We start from the raw sequence: 27084 nt of genomic DNA, 5'->3' as shown, positions 1-27084 counted from the left end.
AAGAAAAAGTGTGGGCGAGGATGCGGTTGAGATGGTTCTTGGAATCGACCCTGGCCCCCGAACTTTAACGCCAGCCCTTGAAATATGTGTGTAGCTCACACACACGAATGTGTGTATACAAGTTGGAGTATTCCTGGAGCTCATGCATGCACGTCCGTCACAAAGGATTTGAAAGGGCGAATCAGATGAGATTCTGAAAAAAAATACTTGCGGACTTCGTGATTGGGGACAGCGTGGTAGGTTTGTTTTGTTTTGTTTTTTAGATCGGGTCTCCCCCTGTCGGTCAGGCCGGAGGGTAGTGGCTACCCACAGGCGAGTCCACGGCGAGTCCACTACAGCCTCATCTTCCTTGGCTCAGGCGATCCTGCCTCAGCCTTCTGAGTAGCTGAGACTACAGGAGCGTGCCACCGTGCCTAGCTGCAGTGATTTTTTGTTTGTTTTGAAACGGAGTCTCACTCTGTTGCCCAGGCTGTAGTGCAGTGGCGCGATCTCAGCTCACCGCAACCTCCACTTGCCGGGTTCAAGTGATTCACCTGCCTCAGCCCCACCAAGTAGCTGGGATTAAAGGCACGCGCCAGTACGGCCGGCTAATTTTTGTACTTTTAGTAGAGACCCCCGTCTCTACAGTTTCACCATGTTAGTTAGGCTGGTCTCGAGCTCCTGACCTCGTGATCCGCTCGCCTCCGGCCTTTCAAAGTGATGGGATTACAGGCGTAAGCCGCCGCGCCCGGCCTCTGCAGTGATTTTTAAAGAGTCTTTTATAAGTATATTTCCTTTAACCATTATTTTCAATACGCAAATCTCTTGAAAATACGTTCCTCTTTTGGAAAAAAAAGGCTGGGGGAACTGTATTAAAAAAAAAAAACAGAAAAAACTTCTTCCATTCCCAACGTAATCATGGCATATCGTGTGTATGCTTCCAGGACTTTTCTTCTGTATGTTTACATACAGATAGTGCATGCTTTTGTTTCGTGCTTCACGTCTATCCCATCTTAAAGATGGTTTTACAACCTGCTGTTTTACGACCTGCTGACTTTACGAAGTGTCGTAAAGTCCCGTCCACTTCAGCGTCTTTCCCACCGCAGCACAAAAGGCCACGCAGGCCATTCTACCCCTGGCGGCCAAGAGGCGGGGTGGCAGGCTCTAGACCCTGCTGGCGGGGGCGAAGACGGCGCGCGGCTATGACGCACCGCCGCGTGCGCGGTGTCGGCAGTAGCTGCGGCGCAGGGGCGGAGCGAAGGCTGCGGCGGCGTCGGGTACGCGCACACGTTGCATCTTCTTGCTTTCGCGGGGTTCTGCGTGGTTCTGGCACCAGCCGGGCGTACTGACAGGTAGACCAGCGGACTGGTGGAGATGGCGACGCTCTGTCTGACCGTGAATTCAGGAGACCCTCCCTTAGGTAAGGGACCGAGGCCAGTGACCTGTGTGGGTTGCATCAGCCAGGGAGGGTGCGGGGCGAGGAAGGTCGCTGCGCCCCGGCTTTCCGCAGTGGTGGTCACCATCTGGGAAGTTGGACCTGCCCCACGCCCCAGAATTGTACGTGGAGGAGGCTCTGCTCCCTTCGCCCCTTGTCCCCGGCAGGTGCATCTGCTCCTGAAGATGTTTTTCCCGGGCTTGGAGGGAGGTGCGGTGTGAGCCCGGGCTAGGCAATACGAGACTCCGCTTCGGATCTTCTTCTCAGAGGGATGAACTCCCTGTCAACTCACCTCTCCCTTTTTCCCCCGGAGACCGAGAGTTGCTCGTGGAAATAACGTTTTTAAAACTTAAAATCCAATTATCGTCACTTCTCTTTTAGCATTTTTTCTCCGACTAAGCCTTTTTCTTACCTCCTTTCCTGTCCTCTCAGAAGAAATCCTCGGTTCACTTGAGTCAAATTTTCCTTACGTTTTATCGAGTTCAGAAGAAAGAAGCCAGGCGAGCGTATTAGCATTTAGGGTTTCAACTGAGGCTGCATTTATTTTTAATTAAAGGTGTTGGGTAATTGGGGAAAACACCCAGGTACACTGTAGACTGATGCGGTTGCTTTTACTGCACCCTGTGGATGTGTAGTATATTTCAGAGTAAACATTGGATCTGTCACCTTACTGATACATCTTAAGTTCGGTTTGGAATGACTTTTGCGACATGACCAAGGTTATTGTTGGTGGATTGCTTAGAATTTCTGCTTTTTCATTACTTTGGGAAATTACACAAAAGAATTTAAGTAGTTTGACGATTTTTTTTTTTTCTTTTGAGAGTCAGGGTTTGCTCTGTCGTCCAGGCTGGAGTGCAGTGGCGCTTTCAAGGCTCACTGCAATCTCGAACTTCCGGGCTCAAGTGATCCTCCCACCTCAGCCTCCTTAGTAGCTGGGACTACAGGCGCGTGCCACCATGCCTGGCTAATTTTCTGTTTGTGTCTTTTTTGGAAAGATGGTGTTTCACTGTGTTGCCCAAGCTGGTGTCAAACTTCTGGCCTCAAACCATCCTGCCTTGGCCTCCCAAAGTACTAGGATTACAGGCGTGAGCCCCGGTACCCGGCCTGACCTAATATTTGCTAATGCGTATGTATGATAATAGACATACAGTGCTTTATAGTGTTCAATAAGCCCATACCTTTATATACAACTGGCCCCGTGGGGCTGATGAAATTATTCATTATGTTCTCTGGTGATGTTTTAAGGCTGTTGAACAAAAACACAACTTGATAGCCATTTTAAGATTTAAAAGATGATAATGTTTTGGCGTATTGGTTGCAGTAATGGACTAACCGCACAACAAATCAATGAACTCTAAAAGGAATGGGTTTGATTCTTGGGCTGGAAGGGCACTAGAGTGCCCTCATGTTTGAGAGCAAACACATTTGTTCCTGCAGACCTGAGTCCAATCCTGGCTGCCACTTATTAGTTGTGAAACCTTGACAGGTTCCTTATTTAGCTTCTCCCAATAGTTTCTTTCTTTTAAGAAAGGGAGAATAATGTCTTTCACATAGGATTGGTTGCCAGAGTTAAATGAGACTATAGTTTAAAGTTCCTGATACTGGTGTGGTTTTTTTGTTTTTTTTTTGTTTTGTTTTTTTGAGACCGAGCTCATTGCAACCTCTGCCTCCCAGGATCAAGCGATTCTTGTTCTCAGCCACATGAGTAGTTGCGCTTACAGGTGCGCACCACCACGCCCGCCTAATTTTTGTATTTTTTAGTAGACACAGCATTTCGCCATCTTCGCCAGGCTGGTCTCAAACTCCTGACCTCAAGCAGTCTGCCCGCCTTGGCCTCCCAAAGTGCCAGGACCAGAGGTGTGAGCCACCATCCCCAACCTCCTGATACATTTTTCGTTACTTGGAAAATCACCCTGAAGGTGAACCTGTTTCCGTAGTGTATTACAGAACTCAGAATTCTGCCAGTATTCTATGAAACTCTTAAGTCTGTCGTTTTGAACTGTATGCCGGTTATCAGATATATAATTTTTCTAATTGCTTCTCCCCCTTCTTTTTAATTTTTGATTTAATTATTCCCAGTTGTTTAATTCAATTACATTTTATCTTTAAGTAATATAAGTAGATGAAACATTTTTTAAAAATAGGTTGCATTGCTAGAATTTTCCTATTTTATATGCATTCATCATGTTATATATTTAATGTTAATTTCAAACCTACAACAAAGCTGCAAGACTAGAACAAAGACCTTTCTCCCCCCGTACCACCCAAGAGCATACTGTAGATATGAGGCTTCAGTACCTCAGCATAACTCCCGTGTACATCCCCAACAAACTTGGAAACTCCACATGATCTCACACGAGCACCCAAATCAGGAAGTACACTTGGGTAGAATGCTTCCATCTAATGCACAGACCCCATCCTTGTTCTATCACTATTTGTTAAAACGAGACCCTCCATAGTGTTGGGATCAAAATCCTGTATTATGCTTTGTTTGCATCTAGTTGTCACCTCTCTCCACTTTCTTTCAGTCTGGAATGGTTTACTAGTCTTCCCTTGGCTTTCATAGCTTTGACCTTTCTGAAGATTACAGGCCACTTAACTTGAAGAATATCCCCTGTTTAAGTTGTCTGATATTTCCTGGTGTCTAGATTCAGGCTCTGTGTCTTTGGCAGGAATAGCATAGTTATTCCTTGTTCTTCATTGCAGCCCATCAGTTGGTGCATGAATTTAAATTTCCCATTACTAATGATTCTAACCTTGATTTTAATGGGCAGATGCGTTGGAATCATGTAAACGTTCCTCTTTGCATCTGACCTTCACCCACTAGTTTCAGTATCCCATGATGCTTCCTACCTAACTTGATTTTTATGATTTTATGATGTTTGCAAAATGGTGACTTTCCAATTCTACCATTCCTTCTATATGTATTAGTTGGCATTTTTCTGTGAGGAGAGCTTTCTCTTTTTCCCATTTAAAAAAAAAGTCATAGCAAAATATACTCAAGAAGTTACAATTTGTATTATTTTCTATTTAAAATTATTTTATTTTTAAAAATTAGTTTTATTGAATTATAACTTGTATACAATTAAGTTTACCAATTTTAAGTGATTGACAAATGTATACAGTGTGTAATCTACACCACAGTCATCATTACTTCAGAAAGTTCTCTCATGCCCCTTTGCAGTCATTCCTTTCCCTATCGCTGGCACCTTGTAGCCACTCATCTTTTTGTCACTCTTGTTTTGCTTTTTTTATAATTTCATATACATTGAATCATATCATATATATTCTTATATTCTCATATATGTCTAGGATAATACTTCTGAAATTCATATATCTTTTTGTCTGTGACAGTAGTGTACTTTTGTTGTTTTGTTTTTTTTTGGTTTTTGAGATGGAGTCTTGCCCTGTCACCAGGCTGGAGTGCAGTGGTGTGATCTTGGCTCACTGCAACCTCTATCTACCAGATTCATGCAATCCTCCTGCCTCAACCTCCCGAGTAGCTGGGACTACAGGCGCCCGCCATCATGCCCAGCTAATTTTTTGTACTTTTAGTAGAGATGGGGTTTCACCCTGTTGGCCAGGTGGTCTCGATCTCTTGACCTCATGATCCGCCCACCTCGGCCTCCCAAAGTGCTGGGATTACAGGTGTGAGCCACCATTGCCCGGCCAGTAGTTCACTTTTTTATTTGCTGGATAAAATTTCATTGTGTAGGTGTGCTAAAATTGATCTCCTTTATTTTGATGGTCAGTACCCTGATTTGCCAGTGGAAGCCCCTCCAACCTGGACTCTATGTCCTTTTTTTTTTTTTTTTTTTTTGGGAGATGGAGTTTTATTCTTGTTGCTCAGGCTGGAGTGCAGTGATCTCGGTTTACTGCAACGTCCGCCTCCCAGGTTCAAGCAATTCTCCTGCCTCAGTCTCCTAAGTAGCTGGGACTATAGGCACATGCCATCATGCCTGGCTAATTTGTTGTCCAGACTGGTCTCGAACTCCTGAGCTCAGGCAATCCACCTGCCGCAGTCTCCCAAAGTGTTGCGATTACAGGTATGAGCCACTGTGCTTGGCCTTTTTTTTTTTTTTTTTGCGGGGGGACAGAGTCTTACTCTGCTGCCTATGCTGGAGTGCAGTGGCATGATCTTGGCTCACTGCAACCTCTGCCTCCTGGGTTCAAGTGGTCCTCCTGCCTCAGCCTCCTGAGTAGCTGGGATTACAGGCATGTGCCACCACACCCAGCTAATTTTTGTAGTTTTAGTAGAGACGGGGTTTCACCATGTTAGCCAGACTGGTCTCAAACTCCTGATCTCAGGTAATCCTCCCACCTTGACCTCCCAAAGTGCTGGGATTATGGGCCTGAGCCACCATAACTGGCAGACTCTGTGTCCGTTCAACGTATCTCTTCTCTGTCTTTGAGTACTCCTTTGCTTTCTAACACAGTAAGATTTTTCAGGTTTATTTTGTACTTTCCTTGCCACAACCCTGTTTCCACTGGAGCATGGTGTTCATAAATCAGTATCTGGGTGCTAGTTGTCCATCTTTTTTTTTTTTTTTTTTTTAAGATGGAATTTCACTCTTGTTGCCCAGACTGGAGTGCAATGGCGCAATCTTGGCTCACCACAATCTCTGCCTCCCGGATTCAAGTGATTCTCCTGCCTCAGCCTCCTGAGTAGCTGGGATTACAGGCGTGTGCCACCACGCCCAGCTAATTTTATAATTTTAGTAGAGATGGGGTTTTTCCATGTTGGTCAGGCTGGTCTCAAACTCCCGACCTCAGGTGATCCGCCCACCTCGGCCTCCCAAAGTGCTGGGATTATAGGCGTGAGCCACCATGCCCAGCCTGTCCATCTTAACCAAATTAAGGGACAGAGAATTAATGAATCAATTAAGTGTCAAGAGGCCATATTACACTGTTTTAGAGTTTGAACTGTGGACTGCATTAGACTTGCATTCAGATCCTAACTACCATATATTTTGTCAGGGACATTAGGCTAGTTATTTAACTCCTTTAAGCCTTATTTCCTGTTCTGTAAAATGGGGATGAAAGTATCTCACTCTTTTTTTTTTTTTTTTTTTGAGACAGTTTAGCTGTGTCATTCAGGCAGGAACGCAGTGGTGCAATCACGGCTCACTGCAGCCATGACTTCCCAGGCTCAGGCAGCCCTCCCACCTCAGCCCCTTGGGTAGCTGGGACCACAGGCATGTACCACCATGCCCAGCTCATTTTTGTATTTTTTTGTAGAGACAGGGTCTTACTATGTTGCCCAGGCTGGTCTTGAACTTGTAGGTTCAGGCAGTCCTCCCACCTCAGCCTCCCAAAGTGCTAGGATTATAGGCGTGAGATACCATGTCCTTCTAATCTAACTCTACAGGTTACCCCAAAGATGAAAAATTATAACTGTAAAGCATTTAGCATAGTGACTACGACATAATAGTCACTCAAATACTATTAATGATAACTTTTTTTTTCTTTTCTTTTTTAGTTTTTTAAAAATCCAAGGTCAACATATTAACAAAAGCTTTTATATAAGGCACAATGCTATTTTTTATTTTATTTATTTATTTTTTTGAGACGCAGTTTCACTCTTGTCACCCAGGCTGGAGTGCAATGGCTCAGTCTCGGCTCACCACAACCTCTGCCTCCTGAGTTCAAGTGATTCTCCTGCCTCAGCCTCCCGAGTAGCTGGGATTACAGGCATGCACCACCATGCCTGGCTAATTTTCTGTTTTTAGTAGAGACGGGGTTTCTCCATGTTGGTCAGGCTGGTCTTGAACTCCCAAACTCAGGTGATCCGCCTGTCTCGGCCTCCCGAAGTTCTGGGATTACAGGCATGAGCCACCATGCGCAGCTGGCACTATATTAATTTCTTTTTGTCTCTGAAGGGAGGAGCAGATTAATTTCAGTGTCTCTAACTGAAAGCTGAACAAATTCAAAACCAGTTGGATATGCTAGTGAATGGATTCTGGATTCTGATTTGTTGCTGCTCTGAGACAAAAGACTATACTTTCTGTCTACAGACTACTGAGAAAGTCCTTACAGGACTTAATATTGGTTTGTTGACTCATCCTGATTGCTTTATGATTCAAGTTATAAATACTGCATTGCTTTTAAAGATAAAAAATCTTTTCATATTATTTATAGGAGCTTTGCTGGCAGTAGAACATGTGAAAGACGATGTCAGCATTTCCATTGAAGAAGGGAAAGAGAATATTCTTCGTGTTTCTGAGTAAGTGTTTTCATCTTTTTATCTTCAGTACTGATTGGCTTTTTTTTTTTTTTTTTTTAAGACAGAGTCTGCCTCTTTTGCCCACGCTGGCATGATCATAGCTCACTGTACCTAGAGCTCCTGGACTCAGGATCCTGCCATCTCAGTCTCCCAAGTAGCTAGGACTGCAAGCACATGCCTCCACACCTGGCTAATTAAAAAATGTTTTTTCTAGAGGTAGGATACCACTATGTTGCCCAGACCAGTTTCGAACTCCTGGCCTCAAGCCGTCCTCCGGCCTCAAGCCATCCTCCAGCCTCAGCATCCCAAACCACTAGGGTTAAAGACATGAGCCACCATGTCTGGCCTCTGAATGGCATTTAAAAAAATATTCAGCCGGGCGCGGTGGCTCAAGCCTGTAATCCCAGCACTTTGGGAGGCCGAGACGGGCGGATCACCAGGTCAGGAGTTTGAGACCAGCCTGGCTAACACGGTGAAACCCCGTCTCTACTAAAAAATACAAAAAACTAGCCGGGCGCGGTGGCGGGTGCCTGTAGTCCCAGCTACTCGGGAGGCTGAGGCAGGAGAATGGTGTGAACCCGGGAGGCGGAGCTTGCAGTGAGCTGAGATCCGGCCACTGCACTCCAGCCTGGGCGACAGAGCGAGACTCCGTCTCAAAAAAAAAAAAAAAAAAAAAAAAAATATTCAGCATTGCCAGGTACGCTGGCTCACACCTGTAATCCCAGCACTTTGGGAGGCCGAGGCAGGTGGATCACAAGGTCAGGAGATTGAGACCATCCTGGCTAACACAGTGAAACCCTGTCTCTACTAAAAATATAAAACCTTATCCGGGTGTGGTGGCACGTGCTTATAATCCCAGCTACCCGGGAGGCTGAGGCAGGAGAATCGCTTGAACCCGGGAGGCGTAGGTTGCAGTAAGCCGAGAACGTGCCACTGCACTCCAGCCTGGGTGACAGAGTTAGACTCCGTCTCAAAAAAAAAATTCAGCATCAAATGTTGTATGCTTGTTTTACTTACTAATTAGGTAGATTGTCCCTAGAAAGAAGTATGCTTTTCTCTATTCTAAAATAACCGAATCTAGAGACTTAAATTTTTCAGCAAACTGATTCCCCATGTAATCTGTTTAAAAGGAACTAGAGGTCTAACTTTGAGAGCCCATCTGCAACACCAGCTCCTGAAATGAGGCACAGTTATTTAATTGGACTGGCCTATTCCCAGAAATGAGTGACTGGTTTAATGGAATCCTTTGGCGCCTAGCTATTGATTTTTTCCTGTACAACCACCAACTCAGCTTTTAACTGAAACTTCTAGGGAAGTTTCAGACAGGGGAATGTTGCCTCAGAAAGTGATATCCCAAAGACTGGCACTTTGACATGCTGAGAGGCCTTAGAAGCTACCTCAGAATCAGGGTACCTCTAACCTTGTTTCCTTTCACAGCCCTCCATGCCCACCTCCCCCATCAGTAGAGAGGGACTTTCTAGAATTTCCTCATGTGACCAAGAAAGCATCTTTCCAAAAGAAATGCAGTTGACTTAAATCCCCTCCTTAGGGATCTCATCAAATAATCTGGAAAGGTCAGTCAATCCCAGCTTAGACTTCACCTGCGCTTCTGAGGGCAGCTTTAAGATATTACCTAGGTGACTTTATCCGTATCATAAGACAGTCTTTGTTCCTGTGCAGCTCTGTTTCTTATCTTCCTTTAATGTTGCTCTCTCACCTCCCTGCGCCCACTTCCTGGTCCGTTTATTCTGATGATTTACTTTTGCGCTAAAGAATTATCTACATTCCCTATCTTTCTGCTCCCCTATGAAACAGGGTATGTGGCCAGGTGCGGTGGCTCATGCCTGTAATATCAACACTTTGGGAGGCCAAGATGGGTGGATCACTTGAGGTCAGGAGTCTGAGACCAGCCTGGCTCACTTGGTGAAACCTCGTGTCTACTAAAAATACAAAAAAATATTAGCCGGGCATGGTGGCACGTGCCTGTAGTCCCAGCTACTCAGGAGGCTGAGGCAGGAGAATAGGTTGAACCTAGTGGGTGTACATTGCAGTGAGTCAAGATCGTGCCACTGCACTCCAGCCTGGGCGACAGAGCAAGATTCTGTCTCAAAAAAAGAACTAAAAAACTTTGCCAGATAGAAGAATCTGGACCAAATTGAAAGAGGGTTTCAAGGATATATTTTCAAGCAGGACGCAGATTTTGAAATGTTTCAACACAATGTTAAAGGCCCCTAATAAACTGACATAAGAAAGACTTGTATTAGGGAAGGGATACAGTATACAAAATAAGAGGTATTACCAGCTTGGTATCATTTTCTCATGAAAAAAAACTTAGGAATAGATTTGAAAGAAGTGCCATGCAGCTTCTTGACTTGGAGAACTGCAGTCCCCCTTGTTGAGCCTCAAAGGGAAAAATGAAAATAATCCAAGAGGAGGATTTCCGTTCTCTACCACTCTTTTTCCTGATGCTTTGTAGTTCTTTGTTGACTAAAAATAATTGAATGTGGCATAGTGTTATTAAGAATTGTAATAGGCCGGGTGCAGTGGCTCACACCTGTAATCCCAGCTCTTTGGGATGCCGAGGCGGGTGGATCATGAGGTCAGGAGATCGAGACTACCCTGGCTAACACGGTGAAACCCCATCTGTACTACAAATAAGAAAAAAAAAAAATTAGCTGGGCATGGTGGCGGGTGCCTATAGTCCCAGCTACTCAGGAGGCTGAGGCAGGAGAATGGTGTGAACCTGGGAGGCGGAGCTTGCAGTGAGCCGAGATCGCGCCACTGAACTCCTGCCTGAGCGACAGAGTGAGACTCCGTCTCCAAAAAAAAAAAAGAGTTGTAATACATAGAATGTCGCTAATTCAAATATGTTGATTTTAAAAGCCAGATGTTATTTATGTAATATCTATAGTGATGTTACTTTCTCCTACCTGCAGTGATTGGAATTAGGCTAGTATTGTCTTGTAAGTTAACTTTAATGAATTAATCTAATGATTTTTGCCTTAATAAAAGTACTGCCCCAAGACAGAAAAATAGTCATTACTGAAATGCTTGGCTTCTGTTAATAGTAGGTACATATTTCACTTGAAAGCCACTAATTCGTCTTTGCCAGACTTACTCTTACTGTTGACTTGCTGGTCACAAAATTTATAAACTGTTTGTAGTGATAATCACAAAGGCGACTGTACATAATATGAGTAAAGGAAATTAATCTGTAATTGTATTCTCAAAGTACTAACCTAAATAAATTGTCCTGTGTGCCTCTTGCCCTCTCAATCCTCACTGCAGCCTTGGTCTCCTGGGCTCAAACGATTCCCCTCCCTCAGTGTCCCCTCCCCTTTTTCCTGGCCCCTGAGTAGCTGGGACCACAGACACATGCCACCACACCAGTGAATTTTTGTATTTTTGTAGAGATGGGATTTCGCCATGTTGCCTAGGGTGGTCTTTAACTCCTGGGCTCAAGCAATCCACCCACTTCAGCCTCCCAAAATGCTGGGATTATAGGCACGAGCCACTGCACCCAGCTGCAAAGGTAAACTTTTTATGTGTTCAAAATTAATGTCTTTCTGCAAGGTTCCAAATATCTTATTTATTTATTTATGTATTTATTGAGAGGGAGTTTTGCTTTTGTTGCCCAGGCTGGAGTGCAATGGTGCGATCTCTGCTTACTGCAACCTCTGCCTCCTGGGTTCAAGTGATTTTCCCGCCTCAGCCTCCTGAGTAGCTGGGATTACAGGCACCCGCCACCACACCTGGCTGATTTTTGTATTTTCAATAGAGTTGGGGTTTCACCGTGTTAGTCTGGCTGGTCTTGAACCTGAAGTGAAGACTGGCTGGTCTTGACTTCAGGTGATCCACCGCCTTGGCCTCCCAAAGTGCTGGGATTACAGGCATGAACCAGTGTGCCCGGCCTTGATCATGTTATTTAAATGTCTTGACAAAATTAGTCTATTAAAAAAAAATTTTTTTTTAAGAAATAGAGCCTTGCTCTGTCACCCAGGCTGGAGTGCAGTGGCACGCTCATTACTCGCTGTTGCCTCAAACTCCTGGGATCAAGCCATCCTCCTGCCTCAGCTTCCCAAGTAACTGGACTATAGGTCTGTGCCACCACGCCAAGCTAATTTTGAGAGACAGGGTCTTGCGTTATTGTCTAGTCTGGTCTCGATCTCTTGACCTCAAGCTCTCCTTCCATCTTGACCTTGCACAGTGCTGGCATTGCAGGCATGAGTCATTGTACCTGGCCCTAGTCTGTTTTTTCATTAAAAGTTTTTGATGTGGTTGTTGTTTTTTTTTTTTTAGAGATGGGGTCTCACTCTGTCGCCTAGACTGGAGTGCAGTGGTGTTATCATAGCTCGCTGCAGCCTTGAGCTCCTGGGCTCAAGTTATCCCCCTGCCTCAGCCTCCTGAGTACCTGGGACCGCAGGCATGTGCCACACCCGACTGATTTTTGAAATATTTTGTAGAGATAGCATCTCACTTTGTTGCCCACGCTGGTCTCGGACTCCTGGCATCAGGCAGTCTTCCTGCCTTGAGTTCCTAAAGTGCTGGAGAGTTTTGTTAAGATAGGATCTTTTTCTGTTGCTCAAGCTAGAGTGCAGTGGCATAATCACGACTCACTACTCACTGCATACTTAAACTCCTGGGTTTAAGTGATCCTCCTGCCACAGCCTCCCGAGTAGCTGGGACTACAGACATGTACTACTACACTTGGCTAATTTTTAAAAATTTTTTGTAGGAACAGGGTTGTCCTATGTTGCCTAGGCTGGTCTTGAACTCCTGACTTAAAGTGATCCTCCTGCCTCAGCCTCCCAAAGTGCTGGGAGTATAGGTGTGAGCCACCACGCCCAGTCTCATTACAATTTTTTTTTTTTTTTTTAAATCAAAGCTATCGCTGAGCTTCGTGACTCACACCTGTAATCCCAGCACTTTGGGAGGCCAGGGTGGATAGATTGCCTGAGCTCAGGAGTTTGAGACCAGCCAGGCAACATGGCAAAACCTCGCCTCTAGAAGAATTACAAAAATTAGCTAAGAGTAGTAGCACACTCCTCTGGTCCCAGCTACTTGGGGGACTAATGCCTGGGAATTGCTTGAGCCTGGGAGGTGAAGGGTATACTGAACCGATTTTGTGCCCTGTACTCCAGCCTGAGTGATAGAAGTAGAACCCCATCTCTAAAAAATGAAACAAAAAACGAAAGCTACATATGCAAATACTTTAGCGGCATAGTGCTGTAAGTATTTTAGTAAAAAGCACCATTCACCTCCCATCTTCTATTTTTTCCTCTATAGGAACAAACATTTCAACCCTTTTGAGCTGATTCTTTTGTATTGACCTCTGTCTGTAACATTCTAGTATTGTTTCTCCTTATTTTTCCAGTTTTAGACAATATCTTTCCACTAAGAAAGAGAAAGCTGGGCCAGGCACGGTGGCTCACGCCTGTAATCCTAGCACTTTGGGAGGCTGAGGCGGGTGCATTGCTTGAGCTCAGCAGTTCAAGACCGGCTTGGGCAACATAGTAAAATCCTGTCTCTACAAAAAAAAAAAAAAGCAAAAATTAGCTGGGTATGATGGCTTCGCCTGTACTCCCAGCTACTTGGGATGCGGAGGCAGGACAATCACCTGAGCCCAGGAGACAGAGGTTGCAGTGAGCCAAGATCACACCACTGCACTCCAGCATGAATGACAGAGGGAGACCCTGTCTCAAAAAAAAAAAAGGAAAAAAAAAAAAGAAAAGATAAAGCTGAGCTGGGTGTGGTGGCTCAGCACTTTGGGAGCTGTAATCCCAGCACTTTGGGAGGCCAAGGAAGATGGATCACCTGAGGTCAGGAGTTCGAGACCAGCCTGACCAACATGGAGAAACCCCACCTCTACTAAAAACACAAAGCTAGCCTGGCATGGTGGTGCATGCCTATAATTCCGGCTACTCAGGAGGCTGAGGCAGGAGAATAGCTTGAACCTGGGAGGTGGAGGTTGCAGTGAGCCGAGATTGTGCCATTGCACTCCAGCCTGGGCAACAAGAGTGAAACTCCATCTCAAAAAAAAAAAAGATAAAGCTGAAACACTTTCCCCTGTTGCCATTCCGTACACACAGTCACCCCATACTCATAAACTTCTGCTGTCTATCTCCCCCTTTCTCCCAGTGTAGTTGTACCATAATTGTCGTTTGATTACCGTTCTGTATTTACATTATAATGACCATGTAAGTTTTATTTACTGCTGAGCCACATGGTATAATTGCTTTTCATGTAAAACTATTAGTTTTTCATGGAATAATTGCTGTTTGTTTGCTTTGTAATTTTCTTCTGAAACTTTCTGAGTGTTGAACTTTTCTATGTGACTTCAGGAAGTTTGGAGGAATCTTCCCTTAGGAGTCAGTATTCTCAAATTTTACAATCATATGCTTTAGTTCGGGTCTATTTTTCATCTGTTCTGCTGGGCATTTGGTTGCCTTTTTCGTTGTGGAAACTTGGAAATCCTGCTTTCGGAAATTGAAAAATTTTTTTCTGAGATTTGAAAAATGTTTTTCTCTCCATTTTCTGTTGTTTATGTGGGTGTTGGGATTAGTCCTTTTATTTTTCTAAGTTGTCACCTCCTTTTTCCATCTCTCTCTTTTTTTTTTTTTTGAGACGGAGTCTCACTCTTGTTGCCCAGGCTGGAGTGCAATGGCGCGATCTCGGCTTCCCACAACCTCTGCCTCCCTGGTTCAAGTGATTCTCCTGCCTCAGCCTCCCAAGTAGCTGGGATTACAGTCATGCACCACCATGCCCAGCTAATTTTCTATATTTAGTAGAGACGGGGTTTTTCCATATTGGTCACGCTGGTCTCAATCTCCCGACCTCAGGTGATCTGCCTGCCTTGGCCTCCCAAAGTGCTGGGATTACAGGCGTGAACCACTGCTCTGGCCCCATCTCTTTATTTTTTTATATGTTTTTGAGATGGAGTCTTGCTCTGTTGCCCAGGCTGGAGTGTAATGGCACAATCTAGGCTCACTGCAACCTCCGCCTCCCATATTCAAGCGATTCTCCTGCCTCAGCCTCCCAAGTAGCTGGGATTACAGGCATGCACCACCATGCCTAGCTAATTTTTGTATTTTTAGTAGAGATGGGATTTTACCGTGTTGTCCAGGCTGGTCTGGAACTCCTGATCTCAGGTGATCTGCCCACCTTGGCCTCCCAGAGTGCTGGGATCACAGGTGTGAGCCACCGTGCTCGGCCTCTTTATTTTTATTTTTATAGATGGAGGTCTCAGTATGCTGTCCAGGCTGGAGTGCAATGGATAGTCACAGGTGGAATTGTAGCACACTACAGCCTCCAACTCCTGGGCTTAACGATACACCAGCCTCCGCCCCCTGAGTAGTTGGAACTACAGCTGTGTACCAACATGCCTGGCCCATTTTTTTTTTTTTCTTTACTTTCTGGAACGTCAACTTTATTATCCCATTTTTCTATTGAGGTTTTTAAATTTGGCTATTATATTTTTAGTATCTGAGTGTTCTGTTTTTTTACATTCTGGATACTCCTTTTTTAGTATCCTGTTGTTTTATCATTGCAGTATTTTTGTGTTGTTGCTAAAAATAAATTTATTCATTTTTTAAAAACTTATTTTAGGTTCCGTGGTACATGTGCAGGTTTGTTATGTAGGTAAACTTGTGTCATGTGGAGTTTGTTGTACGTATTATTTTGTAACCCAGGTACTAAGCCATCCAATAGTTATTTTTTCTGCTCTTCTCCCTCCTCCCAACATCCACCCTTAAACCCCAGTGTCTGTTGTTCCCTTTTTTGTGTTCGTATGGTCTCATCATTAAGCTCCCACTTATAAGTGAGAACATGCAGTATTTGGTTTTCTTTTCCTGTGTCAGTTTGCTAAGGATAATGGCCTCCGGCGCCATCCGTGTTCCTGCAAAAGACATGATCTTGTTGTTTTTTTTTTTTATGGCTGCATGATATTCCATGGTGTATATGTACCACATTTTCTTTATCCAGTCTGTCACTGCTGGGCATTTAGGTCCATGTCTTTGTTATTGTGAATAGTGCTGCAGTGAACATTTGCATGTATGTGTCTTCATGGTAGAATGAACTATATTCCTCTGGGTGTATTGCCAGTAATGGGATTGCTGGATTGAATCGTAGTTCTGTTTTTAGCTCTTTGAGAAATCGCCATATTGCTTTTTACAGTGGTTTGACTAATTTACACTCCCACCAACACTGTGTGGTTTTTCGTGTTTTGTTCTGAGATGGAGTCTTGCTCTGCTGCCCAGGCTGGAGTGCAGTGGCGCCATCTTGGCTCACTGCAACCTCCACTTCCCGGGTTCAAGCAATTCTCTTGCCTCAGCCTCCTGAGTAGCTGGGATTACAAGTGCCCACCACCACACCCAGCTAACTTTTGTATTTTTAGAAGAGACGGGATTTCACCACGTTGGCCAGACTGGTCTCAAACTCCTGGCCTCAAGTAATCTGTCCACCTCGGCCTCCCAAAGTGCTGGGATTACAGACATGAGCCACCGCACCTGGCCTGTGATGGGTTTGGACGAGGTTTGATCTGCCTTCTTAGCCTCTTTATTAGCAATATATTCTTTGCTCCTTTGCCTTGATTTATTTTATTTTATTTTTTTTGAAACAGGTTCTCTCTCTGTCATCCAGGCTGAAGCGCAGTGACGTGATCTCAGCTCACTGTGAGTTCAAGCGATTCTTGTGCCTTAGCCTTCTGAGTAGCTGGGAGCACAGGTGCATGCCACTAGGCCTGGCTAATTTTTGTGTTTTTAGTAGAAGATGGGGTTTCACCATATTAGCCAGGCTGGTCTCAAACTCCTGACCTCAAGTGATTCGCCCGTCTTGGCCTCCCAAAGCGCTGGGATTACGGGTGTGAGTCACCACTCCTGGCTAGCCTTGATTTGTTTTAAATCACTGTTATTCTCAATATCCCAGTTATATTTTCATATTTGCACCTCTGAATAGACATGTAAAGAACAAATTAGCAGACTGGGCACTGTGGCTTACGCCTGTAATCCCAACACTTTGGGAGGCTGAGGTGGGTGGGTCACCTGAGGTCAGGAACTCGAGACCAGCCTGGCCAACGTCGTGAAACCCTGTCTCTACTAAAAATACAAAAAGTTAGCCTGTCATGGTGGTGGACACCTATAATCACAGCTACTTGGGAGGCTGAGGCAGGAGAATTGCTTGAACCCTGGAGGCAGAGGTTGCAGTGAACCAAGATCACACCATTGCATTCCAGCTTGGGCAGCAAGAGCGAAACTCCATCTGAAACAAACAAATTAGCAGATCTATTTTTTACTATAGTAGAAAATACATGGTAAATATAATAAGGTTTCCATTTTTACATTTCTTCATAAGTCTCATGACTTACTGATTTGCTAGAGCAGCAGTAATATTTTATCTCATGCTTATATTCTAGAAATGTGATATTCACAGATGTGAATTCCATACTTCGCTACTTGGCTAGAGTTGCAACTACAGCTGGGTTATATGGCTGTAATCTGATGGAACACACTGAGGTAAGCAATGAACATTTTGTTGTGTGTGTTTTGTCTTATGCTTCTGTTTTTTTATGGGAACCTCATCATTTATTGTTGGCTTATGAACTATTCTACTTAAGGATATTAACAGAGTGTTAATTATATAGACCAAGGTATGGAATGCTCATCTTGTTTTTGTTGTCACAAGAAAATTATTTTTTTGTAATTCCTAAGTTTGAACGTTTAATCCCCTACCAGCTGTTCTTTTGGGAGCGTTTGGTGCCATCTTTGCCTTCACAGATTCCTAGCATTTCATAGCCAGATGGGACTGTATAGATCATCTCATCCAACGTTCTTACTTTACGGATAAGGCAGCAAGCCTAGGAAAGTTAAGTTTGACCAGGGTAACATGCATAGTTTGGATCTCATTTTCTTTTCTAAGTGTATGCCTTGTTTAATTAATTATATCAGTAAATTAACTTTTGATACAATCATGTGCCTCTTAACAATGGGATGCATTCGAGAAATGTGTTATTAGGCAATTTCATCATTCTATCAGCATCATAGAGTGTACCCACAAAAACCTAAATGGGATAGCCTACTACACACCTAGGCTATACAGTGTAGCCTAGTGCTTCTAGACTACAAACCTATACTAGCAAGTTACAATACTCAATACAGTAGGCAATTGTAACACAATATGTATTTGTGTATCTAAACATAGACAACATAGATATAACTATAACCTTATGGGACCATTGTCATATATGCAGTCTGTCATTGACTGAAATGTCATTATGCAGTAGATGACAGTACTGCTTTTTAGATGCTGCTTTTTTTCCTGTTTGTATTCTGCTCTAACCTTCCTAAATCTCATAAAATTCAAAGTACACAGAATGGTTTCTAAGTACTAACTTTTAAATGTTTCAAGTAAATGAATCTGTTTGGCTGGGTACAGTCCCTTTGGTTCATTCAGGTTGGTTACTTATTTCTGTACCAATTCTCAAATTCTTATTTTCCTATTCTTTCCTGAAGTGCCCCTCCACACTCTTGTAAGAAAAAAAAAAAAAAGCAGAAAGCATAGCAAAATAAATGTGGCATTTATTTAAGTTCCATTTTAGATTTTAGGCAATGAGAATTTAATCCACATAATGATAAATTGTATAATTTGAGAAAGGAAAAGCATAGTAAGAGTGTACTATTGCTCTAGTTAACTAGAATTTTTTTATAGTCTTTTTATATGTTGGAGTACATTTCTTTTCTATCTTTTATGTTCACAGATTGATCACTGGTTGGAGTTCAGTGCTACAAAATTATCTTCATGTGATTCCTTTACGTCTGCAATTAATGAACTCAATCATTGCCTGTCTCTGAGAACATACTTAGTTGGAAACTCCTTGAGTTTAGCAGATTTATGTGTTTGGGCCACCCTAAAAGGTATCAATAATTCCTAAAATGCTCTGTTTTAATCGTTTAATATTTTGCTGGATAATAATTATACATATTTCTGTGTGTATGCATGTATGTATATGTGTATGTACATATATGTTTAGACAGTAACTTAAGACTTTATTACAGAGGAATGACCTCCCTGGCTGTTTTATTCCTATCCAGCTACAGGAATTCCCTGTCTTTTTCTACCGTCGTCTGTCTCACAACCCCAACTTCCTTCTTGCCTTTGGAGCTGATCTTGTTCCTGATAAAGAAGTCTCTATCCCATTTATGTTAGCACCTCTCCTACTTCAGCTATTATTTTACTCCAGACACTTGTCTCTGACTTGAAAAAAAGCCATTATTGCTCAGCGAGTATGTGATTGGGAGGTTAGGGAGTAGTGGGGTGATGTGGAGTTGTGGTTTTTCTTAGAGGTCACTTCCTTCTTCTACAACTAGTTTGCAACAGGTAAGAATATGCTTTTTCCAACTTGGAAAGCCAATTTTTTCAAAAACAACTTTCTTGAGGTATAATTGATATACAGGAAACCACACTTATTTAAAAATATATAATTTGATAAATTTTGACTTTTATATACACACACACACACACACACACACACACACACACACACACACACACACACACACACACCCCTGTGGAACTATGGTTACAATCAAGATAATAAATATATCCACCATCCCCAAAAGTTCCTCATGCCTCTTTGTAATCAATCATCCACCCTCCCCTGGTTCCAGGCAACCAGCACGCCCAGCTTTGAATATTTTTCATCTTCAGTTGGTTGAACCTACGGTTATGGAACTCATGGACACAGAGAGCTCACTGTTTTAGAAAACATTTCATTGTATACCCAGATACTTAAATTTCATATTCCTTAGAAGCACAACTTTAAGCCATCTCATTTACTTCAGTTAGTCACAACTGGAACTTTGCTTTTGAAGCTGCAGATTGATTGAATAGTTTAAAACTATCTTTGCTCATAGGAAATGCTGCATGGCAAGAACAGTTGAAACAGAACAAAGCTCCAGTTCATGTAAAACGTTGGTTTGGCTTTCTTGAAGCCCAGCAGACCTTCCAGTCAGTAGGTACCAAGTGGGATGTTTCAACAACCAAAGCTCGAGTGGTAAGCCTTTTTTTCTTTCTTAAAAAAGAAAAAATGACATTTCAGTCTGTCTGAGGCCCTAGGTCTGAAAAGACAATTATTCCTACTCATAAAGTTTATTTTCTTTTAATAAATTTAAAAGGATCTTCTTGCAAGAATCTGACATTTTTATATCTTCGTTTCACTTTTAACTGTTCAGCTATATAAAGCCCTAATCTTTATATAACTAAAGATTTTGATCATCCAATATATGTCCCTTAGGCAGTTCAAACTCCATATAAATAAAACCTCATAATTTTACACCTTTGCAATTTTTTCTTTCTTCTGAATCTCCTGGTTTTTGAACCATTGAGCATCAAGTCCTGGGATTCTGCAGCACTGTTTCATTGATTTTGTAGGAAAACGTGACATAGTGCACAGTACAAAAGGTTCTTTTCTCAACCAGACTTGCTCCACTTCGATCTGTTTTATATTTTAGGAATGTGTTGTACAGTTTTGATTTAATTAAGGTTTTCTAATGTAAAATTTGAAAACTACTGTCTACTTGGATAAAGATAGCACAGTCCACAAAACAACACAGGTTGTTTTGGCTGCAAATCTTTACTCATCCTTCACTGTATTTCACATTTACTCAATGAGCCCTGTTATGACTTCTCATGTGTGTAGATTTGTTTTCTGTCCTTCGGTGCTATCGCACTTTTTTGAGGCCTAATTGTTCCTTGCTTGGTTTAATACCATAATCTCATAACTAAACTTCCTTTTGTCTCATCTTTCTCTAGTTCAGGGTATCACTTTAGAAAGCACAAATCCGTGGTCCTGTTATCCCTGAGGACTGACTCCCCATTGCCTAAAACTTAAAAGCCAAACTTAAAAGGTCCTCTGTGTTTTTGACTTAATCTATTTCAGCTTCCTTCCCTACCCACCCAATATGCATTCCTAACTTTTAATGGACATTGCACTACTTTTTCCTGCCTTCGTGCCTTATTTATTTACTTAGAATGAATACTCCATATACTCTTTTTTTTTTTTTTTTTTTTTTTTTTTTTTTTTGAGACGGAGTTTTGCTCATCACCCAGGCTGGAGTGTGGTGGCACGATCTCAGCTCACTGCAGCCTCCGCCTCCTGGGTTCAAGTGATTCTCCTGCCTTACCCTCCTGAGTAGCTGGGACTACAGGTGCACGCTGCCACGGCTGGCTAATTTTTGTACTTTTAGTAGAGATGGGGTTTCACCATGTTAGCCAGTCTAGTCTCAAACTCCTGACCTCAGGTGATCTGCCCTCCTTGGCCTCCCAAAGTGCTGGGATTACAGGCATGAACCACTGTACCCAGCATCCCATATACTCTCCATCTGATACATTTCTACTTATCTTTGAGGTCCAGCTTGTTTCTTAACTCCTTTTAAGCTTTTCCTGATAAACTTAGATATTGCTGATTAATTTCAACTGAGTGATCTAACAGTACCCTGAACATATCTCTATTACTGGTATTTGGTTTTAGTTATATTCTTATCAGATTTTGCAACCTCAAGTACAGGGATGATGTTCTAGTCGTCATGTTTTTCATAACCAGTGTGTGTAGTGCCTGGCACATTTGTTGAATGAGTGTGTTCTTAGACATTTAACCATAAGACTTTTTGTTGTGATGGTGGTTGTGTTTTTCAGGTACCTGAGAAAAAGCAAGATGTTGGGAAATTTGTTGAGCTTCCAGGTGCGGAGATGGGAAAGGTTACCGTCAGATTTCCTCCAGAGGCTAGTGGGTAAGAAAATGTAACTTACATTTATAATTGAATATATTTAGTGGGAAAGCTTTAAAACAGTGCTTAAATACTTAAAGTATTAATAGGTTAATATTATAGAAGAACGTAAGATTTTAATTGTGATAGGTAAAATTCTAAACATCTTAATAGTTTTTACGTTATTGTTAATGTTGATTTAATTTGTAATTTTAGTTTGTGAACTTAGTAAAAGAGACGGCATTTTAATTTTATCCTGACAGAACTGTAAATGTAATTAACAAAATATCCACAAATAAAAAACCTTAAATTTCATTTTTAGTTTTAGATTTTTGGGCTTTCATTTAATTGGATTTGTGTTTGTACCCTGAGCAGTCCTTTTAATTAGCAGTTCAAGTTATGATAGCGTTGTTTGTTTGTTTTTTTCTTGAGATGGAGTCTTACTCTGTCTCTCAGGCTGGAGTGCAGTGGCGCTATCTCAGCTCACTGCAAGCTCTGCCTCCTGGGTTCATGCCATTCTCCTGCCTCAGCCTCCCAAGTAGCTGGGACTACAGGCGCCTGCCACCACGCCTGGCTAATTTTTTTTGGTATTTTTTTTGTAGAGACGGGATTTCACTGTGGTCTCGATCTCTTGACCTCGTGATCTGCCCGCCTCGGCCTTCCAAAGTGTTGGGATTACAGGCGTGAGCCACCGTGCCCAGCCAGCATTGTTTTTAAGTTATTTTTTCCCCCAAATAAAGGAAGGGGAGTCCTGAAAAACCTGTTTCTATTCCTTTCTTTCCATTAGGTGTCCCAACCCCTTTATCTCTTGGCACCCATGGAAAGTAGTATTTGAATAGCTCATTAGGGAAAAAGACTGTTCTGTATGATGATCACCAGGCTGGGGCTGCTTCAGGCCTTACCCACCATTCCCCAGGGCTGAAAGTGAAGTCTTTGTCTTTGCACACCTGTCATCCTATTTGAAGCATACTGGACAAGCTTTATAATAGCGTCCTTCCAATGACATTAATATAATAAAATACCTCTTATTAAAGCAGTTAGCCTCACTTAGAAAATTAACCATTAGGAAAATGTTCTGCCATGTTTTATAATTGAGGTGATTATTTTTTCCAAATTTAGGATTTCCAAATTTAATTTTTTCAGATTTTGTATTCTATCACCATAACGCAGTTCTCACCCTTATGTAGTACACAGTAGAAACTGGAAGATACAGAAACAATTTTCTTTTAACTATGTATTTAATACTTCTTCACAAACTATTTCATAAGCATCATTAACAGTAAAATTACTTTCAGAATATCACATTTTTGTCTCTGCTTTTCTATGTTTGCTGATTCAGGAGGTGAAATAAAGGGTAGATAGAAGGAGATGAAACAAAAGTGATGACTCTGGAAAATTCACAGACTTGATCATTAAATGGTTGATTGGTAATTGACTAAGTGGATTCAGTTATAAATAATATTTACCTTACATGGTTTAATACCTATAGACATCCTGCATTCCTGCCATCCAGTATTCTGCTACTGTGCACTTGGTATGAGAGGTCATGATTGTTCTGTTGACCTTAATTGCCTATAAAACCACCTTTTTTTTTTTTTTTTTTTTTTTTTTGGCAGTGGCCATTTGTAGCTGTACCACTTGAACATTTGTCTTTTTGAATCTTTTCATATTTCGTGTCACTGTCATTTCTTGGAATAGTGAGTTCCCCATGTTTGTATATTTACAGTATAAAATATTTTTTGTTATAAATTATATCAGTTTCAGAGACTATGCTCATGAGACAGCTTTGGGATTTGGAATATAAATCAGTATTTAGTTTTTCTTACTATGCATAATTTTGATCATCTCTTCTTATGCTGTTAAAGAGTTTTTCTTTAATTACTATTTTTTCTTTTTTTCTTTTCTGTGTCTTAAATGAAAGGCCAGAAGGCTTGGCTTAGCCTTTTATTCTTATTCTTAGCTAACATATACATAGCACCTATCATGTACGGGTGCTACCACGTGCTTTACTTATAGTAACTTATTTAATCCCAACAGCCTTCTAAGGAAGTCACTATTGTTATCTCTGTTTTACAAATGGTTTCAGAAACAGATTCATACAACATTTTAGTAACTTGCCAAGCTCAAACCTCTACCATCTGGCTCTAGAATCCATATAATTAAAAGTTATACTACATGTATCTGTTACATGTGGCAGAAGCCCAATTCAGCATCACTGCTAACTCATGCAGCATGATTCTTTTGTGTGTGTGTGTGTGTGTGTGTGTGTGTGTGTGTGTGTGTGTGTGTGTGTGTTTAGCTATTCTGATATAGATTGACTTTTTAACTGATGGTTTTAGTTGTTTTGTGACTTATAGTCCTCTTAGCTTTCTTGGGGTTTGAAATTGTTAGACCTGCAGATGTTATTTCAGATTTAGAAATAACATTTTTGAAATAATGCTTTGATCTCATCACCTTTCTTAATTTCTATATTTTAAAGCTAAGCACATTAACTGTAAAATAATAGGTACTGATTGTTAGTCTCTTCTTGACAATGGTTATAACATGTTATTGGGCGCAACACCCTCAGTTAAAAGTACATCACAGTATTTTTCTTCCTGGGAATTTATGGCCCTTCATTTAGTTTTATTTTTAATAAATTTTTAATTTTAGAATAGTTTTAGATTTACACAAAGTTGCAAAAATAGTACAGAAAGTTCCCATGTACCCTGCACCCAGTTTTTCCTAACATTAACATTTTACATTATTATGGTACATTTTTCACAACTAATGAACTAATGTTAATATATTATTAATTAAACTTCATCCTTTTTTGGGATTTTGTTAGTTTTTCCCTACTGTCTCTTTTCTGATCTAAGATTTCATCTGGGGATATCACAGCCCTTTATTTTTTTATTTTTATTTTATTTATTTATTTATTGTATATTTAGTGGAGACAGGGTTTCACCATGTTGGTCAGGCTGGTCTTGAACCCCCGACCTCAGGTGATCCGCCTGCCTCGACCTCCCAAAGTGCTGGGATTATAGGTGTTAGCCACCATGCCAGGCCTACAGCCCTTTATTATATGTAGAAAGTTTTGAATAGCCGTAAATACATTGCATTGTACTTGTTTGCATTAGCCGTTGTGTATAAACCCTCCCTTTTGTCTTTTTTTTTTTTTTTTTTTTTTTTTTTGAGACATAGCCTCGCACTGTTGTCCAGGCTGGAGTTCAATGGTATGATCTTGGCTCACTGCAACCTCTGCCTCCTGGGTTCAAGCGATTCTCCTGCCTCAGCCTCCTGAGTAGCTGGGATTACAGGCGCCCACCACCATGCCCGCATAAGTTTTGTATTTTTAGTAGAGACGGGGTTTCACCATGTTGGCCAGGCTAGTCTTGAACTCCTGACCTCGTGATCCGCCAACCTCTGCCTCCCAAAGTGCTGGGATTACAGGCGTGAGCCACCGTGCCCGGCCCAAGCCCTTCTTAAAGTTGAATCATTGATCTGGGATGCTAATGACTTTTAAAAACTTGATTGATTTAAAAATGATATAAATTCATACAAGAGGTTGTACTTTTCCCCTTCCCATATTGATGTCAACTGAGATCAGAGCTGTGTGGGAAACTAGGTAACTGTCTTAAAACTGTACAACTGTTGACTGAGGTGGGCAGATCACGAGGTCAGGAGATCGAGACCATCCTGACTAACACAGGGAAACCCCATCTCTACTAAAAATACAAAAAATTAGCCGGGTGTGGTGGCGGGCACCTGTAGTACCAGCTACTTGGGAGGCTGAGGTAGGAGAATGGCATGAACCTGGGAGACAGAACTTGCAGTGAGCGGAGATGGCGCCACTGCACTCCAGCCTGGTCGACAGAGCAAGACTCTGTCTCAAAATAAAAAAACAACAGAAAAATAACCACAATAAAAAAACTGTGCAACTGCTACCATCATTATAATTTGAAACTAATACAAGTTGGTGAAAGCTGATTAAACTTCCTTGCTTCATGCCTTGTTTCCAGCCCAATCAACTGTATTTCAACATAGTGGTGTGACATCTTTTCTTTTACTCATGTACTTGATAGGAGGAGGATCTTGATGTGTAATATTATCAATAGTGCCTCTGATGTATATTCTTCCTTACAATTGTCAGCTGCTCATAAGAACAACAGAACAGTGTTTTTGTAGATTCTGATTCATTGAGTGTTGGTGCTGATGAGACCTTTGGGATTATTTAGTTAAAATTCTTTTATTTTTAATCTCCCTCACATGAGTTTACCTCTATAACAAACCTTCGCATATACCCCTGAACCTAAAATAAAAGTTAAAAAATTAAAGTTAAAAAACACTCTTTTGGCTGGGCATGGTGACTCAGACCTGTAAACCCAGCACTTTGGAAGGCCAAGGCAGGCAGATCATGAGGTCAAGAGATCAAGACCATCCAACATGGTGAAACCCCATATCTACTAAAAATACAAAAATTAACTGGGCGTGGTGGCACGTGCCTGTAGTCCCAGCTACTTGGGAGGCTAAGGCAGGAGAATCGCTTGAACCTGGAAGGTGGAGGTTGCAGTGAGCCGAGATCATGCCACTGGACTCCAGCCTTGGTGACAGAGCAAGATTCTGTCTCAAAAAAAAAAAAAAAAAAAAATTTTAGCATCTGAGAAAACCAAAGCCTAGAGAAGTAAAGTGACTTTTACTAATTGTCATGTGCTCTTTTCATTTAGCCATCACAGTGACAGTCTCAGAAGAGCTTCTCTCCAGTGGCATAGGTGGACACCCAGTTCTCAGTAGTAGCAGGTCTTATTAAAGACAAACAGTGGAAGGTAGCATTGGAAACAACTTTGAAGCAGCTTTACTTTAATTAAATTACCATTCTTTTTGATAAAAAGAAAAAGGAGAGTCTCCTTAAGGTTGCAATGTTTGTAAATACCTTGTCCCCTCTGTGAGATTTTACACATGAAGTTGTTTCTTATAATTGTTTTATATATGTTGTAGTCTTTTTTTCTTCCTGTCAGGGTCAGATTTTCTATCACAGTACTTTTTGTTAGAAAATAAAATATGACTTGGGTACCAATTGGAAGGATTTTTGTTTAGTTCTCATCTCCTCAAAAAGGTTAAGTTTAAGTTATTTAGTTAAAACATGTTAATGAGTTTCTTTGTGAAATGTTTTTGTTTTAGTTACTTACACATTGGGCATGCAAAAGCTGCTCTTCTGAACCAGCACTACCAGGTTAACTTTAAAGGGAAACTGATCATGAGATTTGATGACACAAATCCTGAAAAAGAAAAGGAAGATTTTGAGAAGGTAATTAAAAGTGTAGTGATGACCCTTTGTCAGAAAAGTTAATTAAAGTTACAGGATTACCTAATACCTTCATGGTATAAAAATAAATTTTGTTCTCATAGCTACTTTTTTCCTTATCTATATATTCCATTTCTGAGACCTAAGCTAAGAAATGTCGAGCTCCCATACCAAAAAACTTAAAATTTATTTTTCTTTTCCCCATTTATAGAATTTACCTGAATGATATGTTTTCCTATAGTACCAATTTATTAAATGAATTGGTCACTGGAGGCAGGTTTTTTGGTCATATAATCTTAAGTTTATGAATGAAATAAACACTAAGTAGGTATTGGAAAATGTGAAGGTTTCCTAGCCTCTTATCTTTATTCAGAAGTATGGCAGTGTATTCAAAGAGAGGGCAAAT

At 41.6% G+C, this 27084-nt stretch overlaps 1 protein-coding gene across 4 annotated transcripts in view; it reads left to right on the top strand.

Moving 5' to 3' along the window:
- Nucleotides 1-1211: 1211 nt before the first annotated feature.
- EPRS1 (glutamyl-prolyl-tRNA synthetase 1) overlaps nucleotides 1212-27084 on the top strand; it is an 83975-nt gene continuing 58102 nt past the window's right edge. For 2 of the 4 annotated variants that reach the window (XM_045397325.2, XM_045397314.2), the window contains exons 1-8: nucleotides 1212-1399; nucleotides 7553-7637; nucleotides 17047-17146; nucleotides 18388-18544; nucleotides 19544-19683; nucleotides 21324-21418; nucleotides 26101-26145; nucleotides 26555-26681. In XM_045397325.2, coding sequence (XP_045253260.2) covers nucleotides 1354-1399; nucleotides 7553-7637; nucleotides 17047-17146; nucleotides 18388-18544; nucleotides 19544-19683; nucleotides 21324-21418; nucleotides 26101-26145; nucleotides 26555-26681 — 795 coding nt within the window. In that variant the 5' untranslated portion in view covers nucleotides 1212-1353. The remainder of the gene's footprint in view (nucleotides 1400-7552; nucleotides 7638-17046; nucleotides 17147-18387; nucleotides 18545-19543; nucleotides 19684-21323; nucleotides 21419-26100; nucleotides 26146-26554; nucleotides 26682-27084) is intronic. The other 2 variants (XM_005540882.4, XM_005540881.4) reach the window with 1 other exon arrangement.

This window comes from Macaca fascicularis, chromosome 1, assembly GCF_037993035.2.
Source record: "Macaca fascicularis isolate 582-1 chromosome 1, T2T-MFA8v1.1".
Classification (NCBI taxonomy): domain Eukaryota; kingdom Metazoa; phylum Chordata; class Mammalia; order Primates; family Cercopithecidae; genus Macaca; species Macaca fascicularis.
Note: the sequence above shows the minus strand (reverse complement) of the source record. Positions and strands in the feature narration are given on the sequence as shown.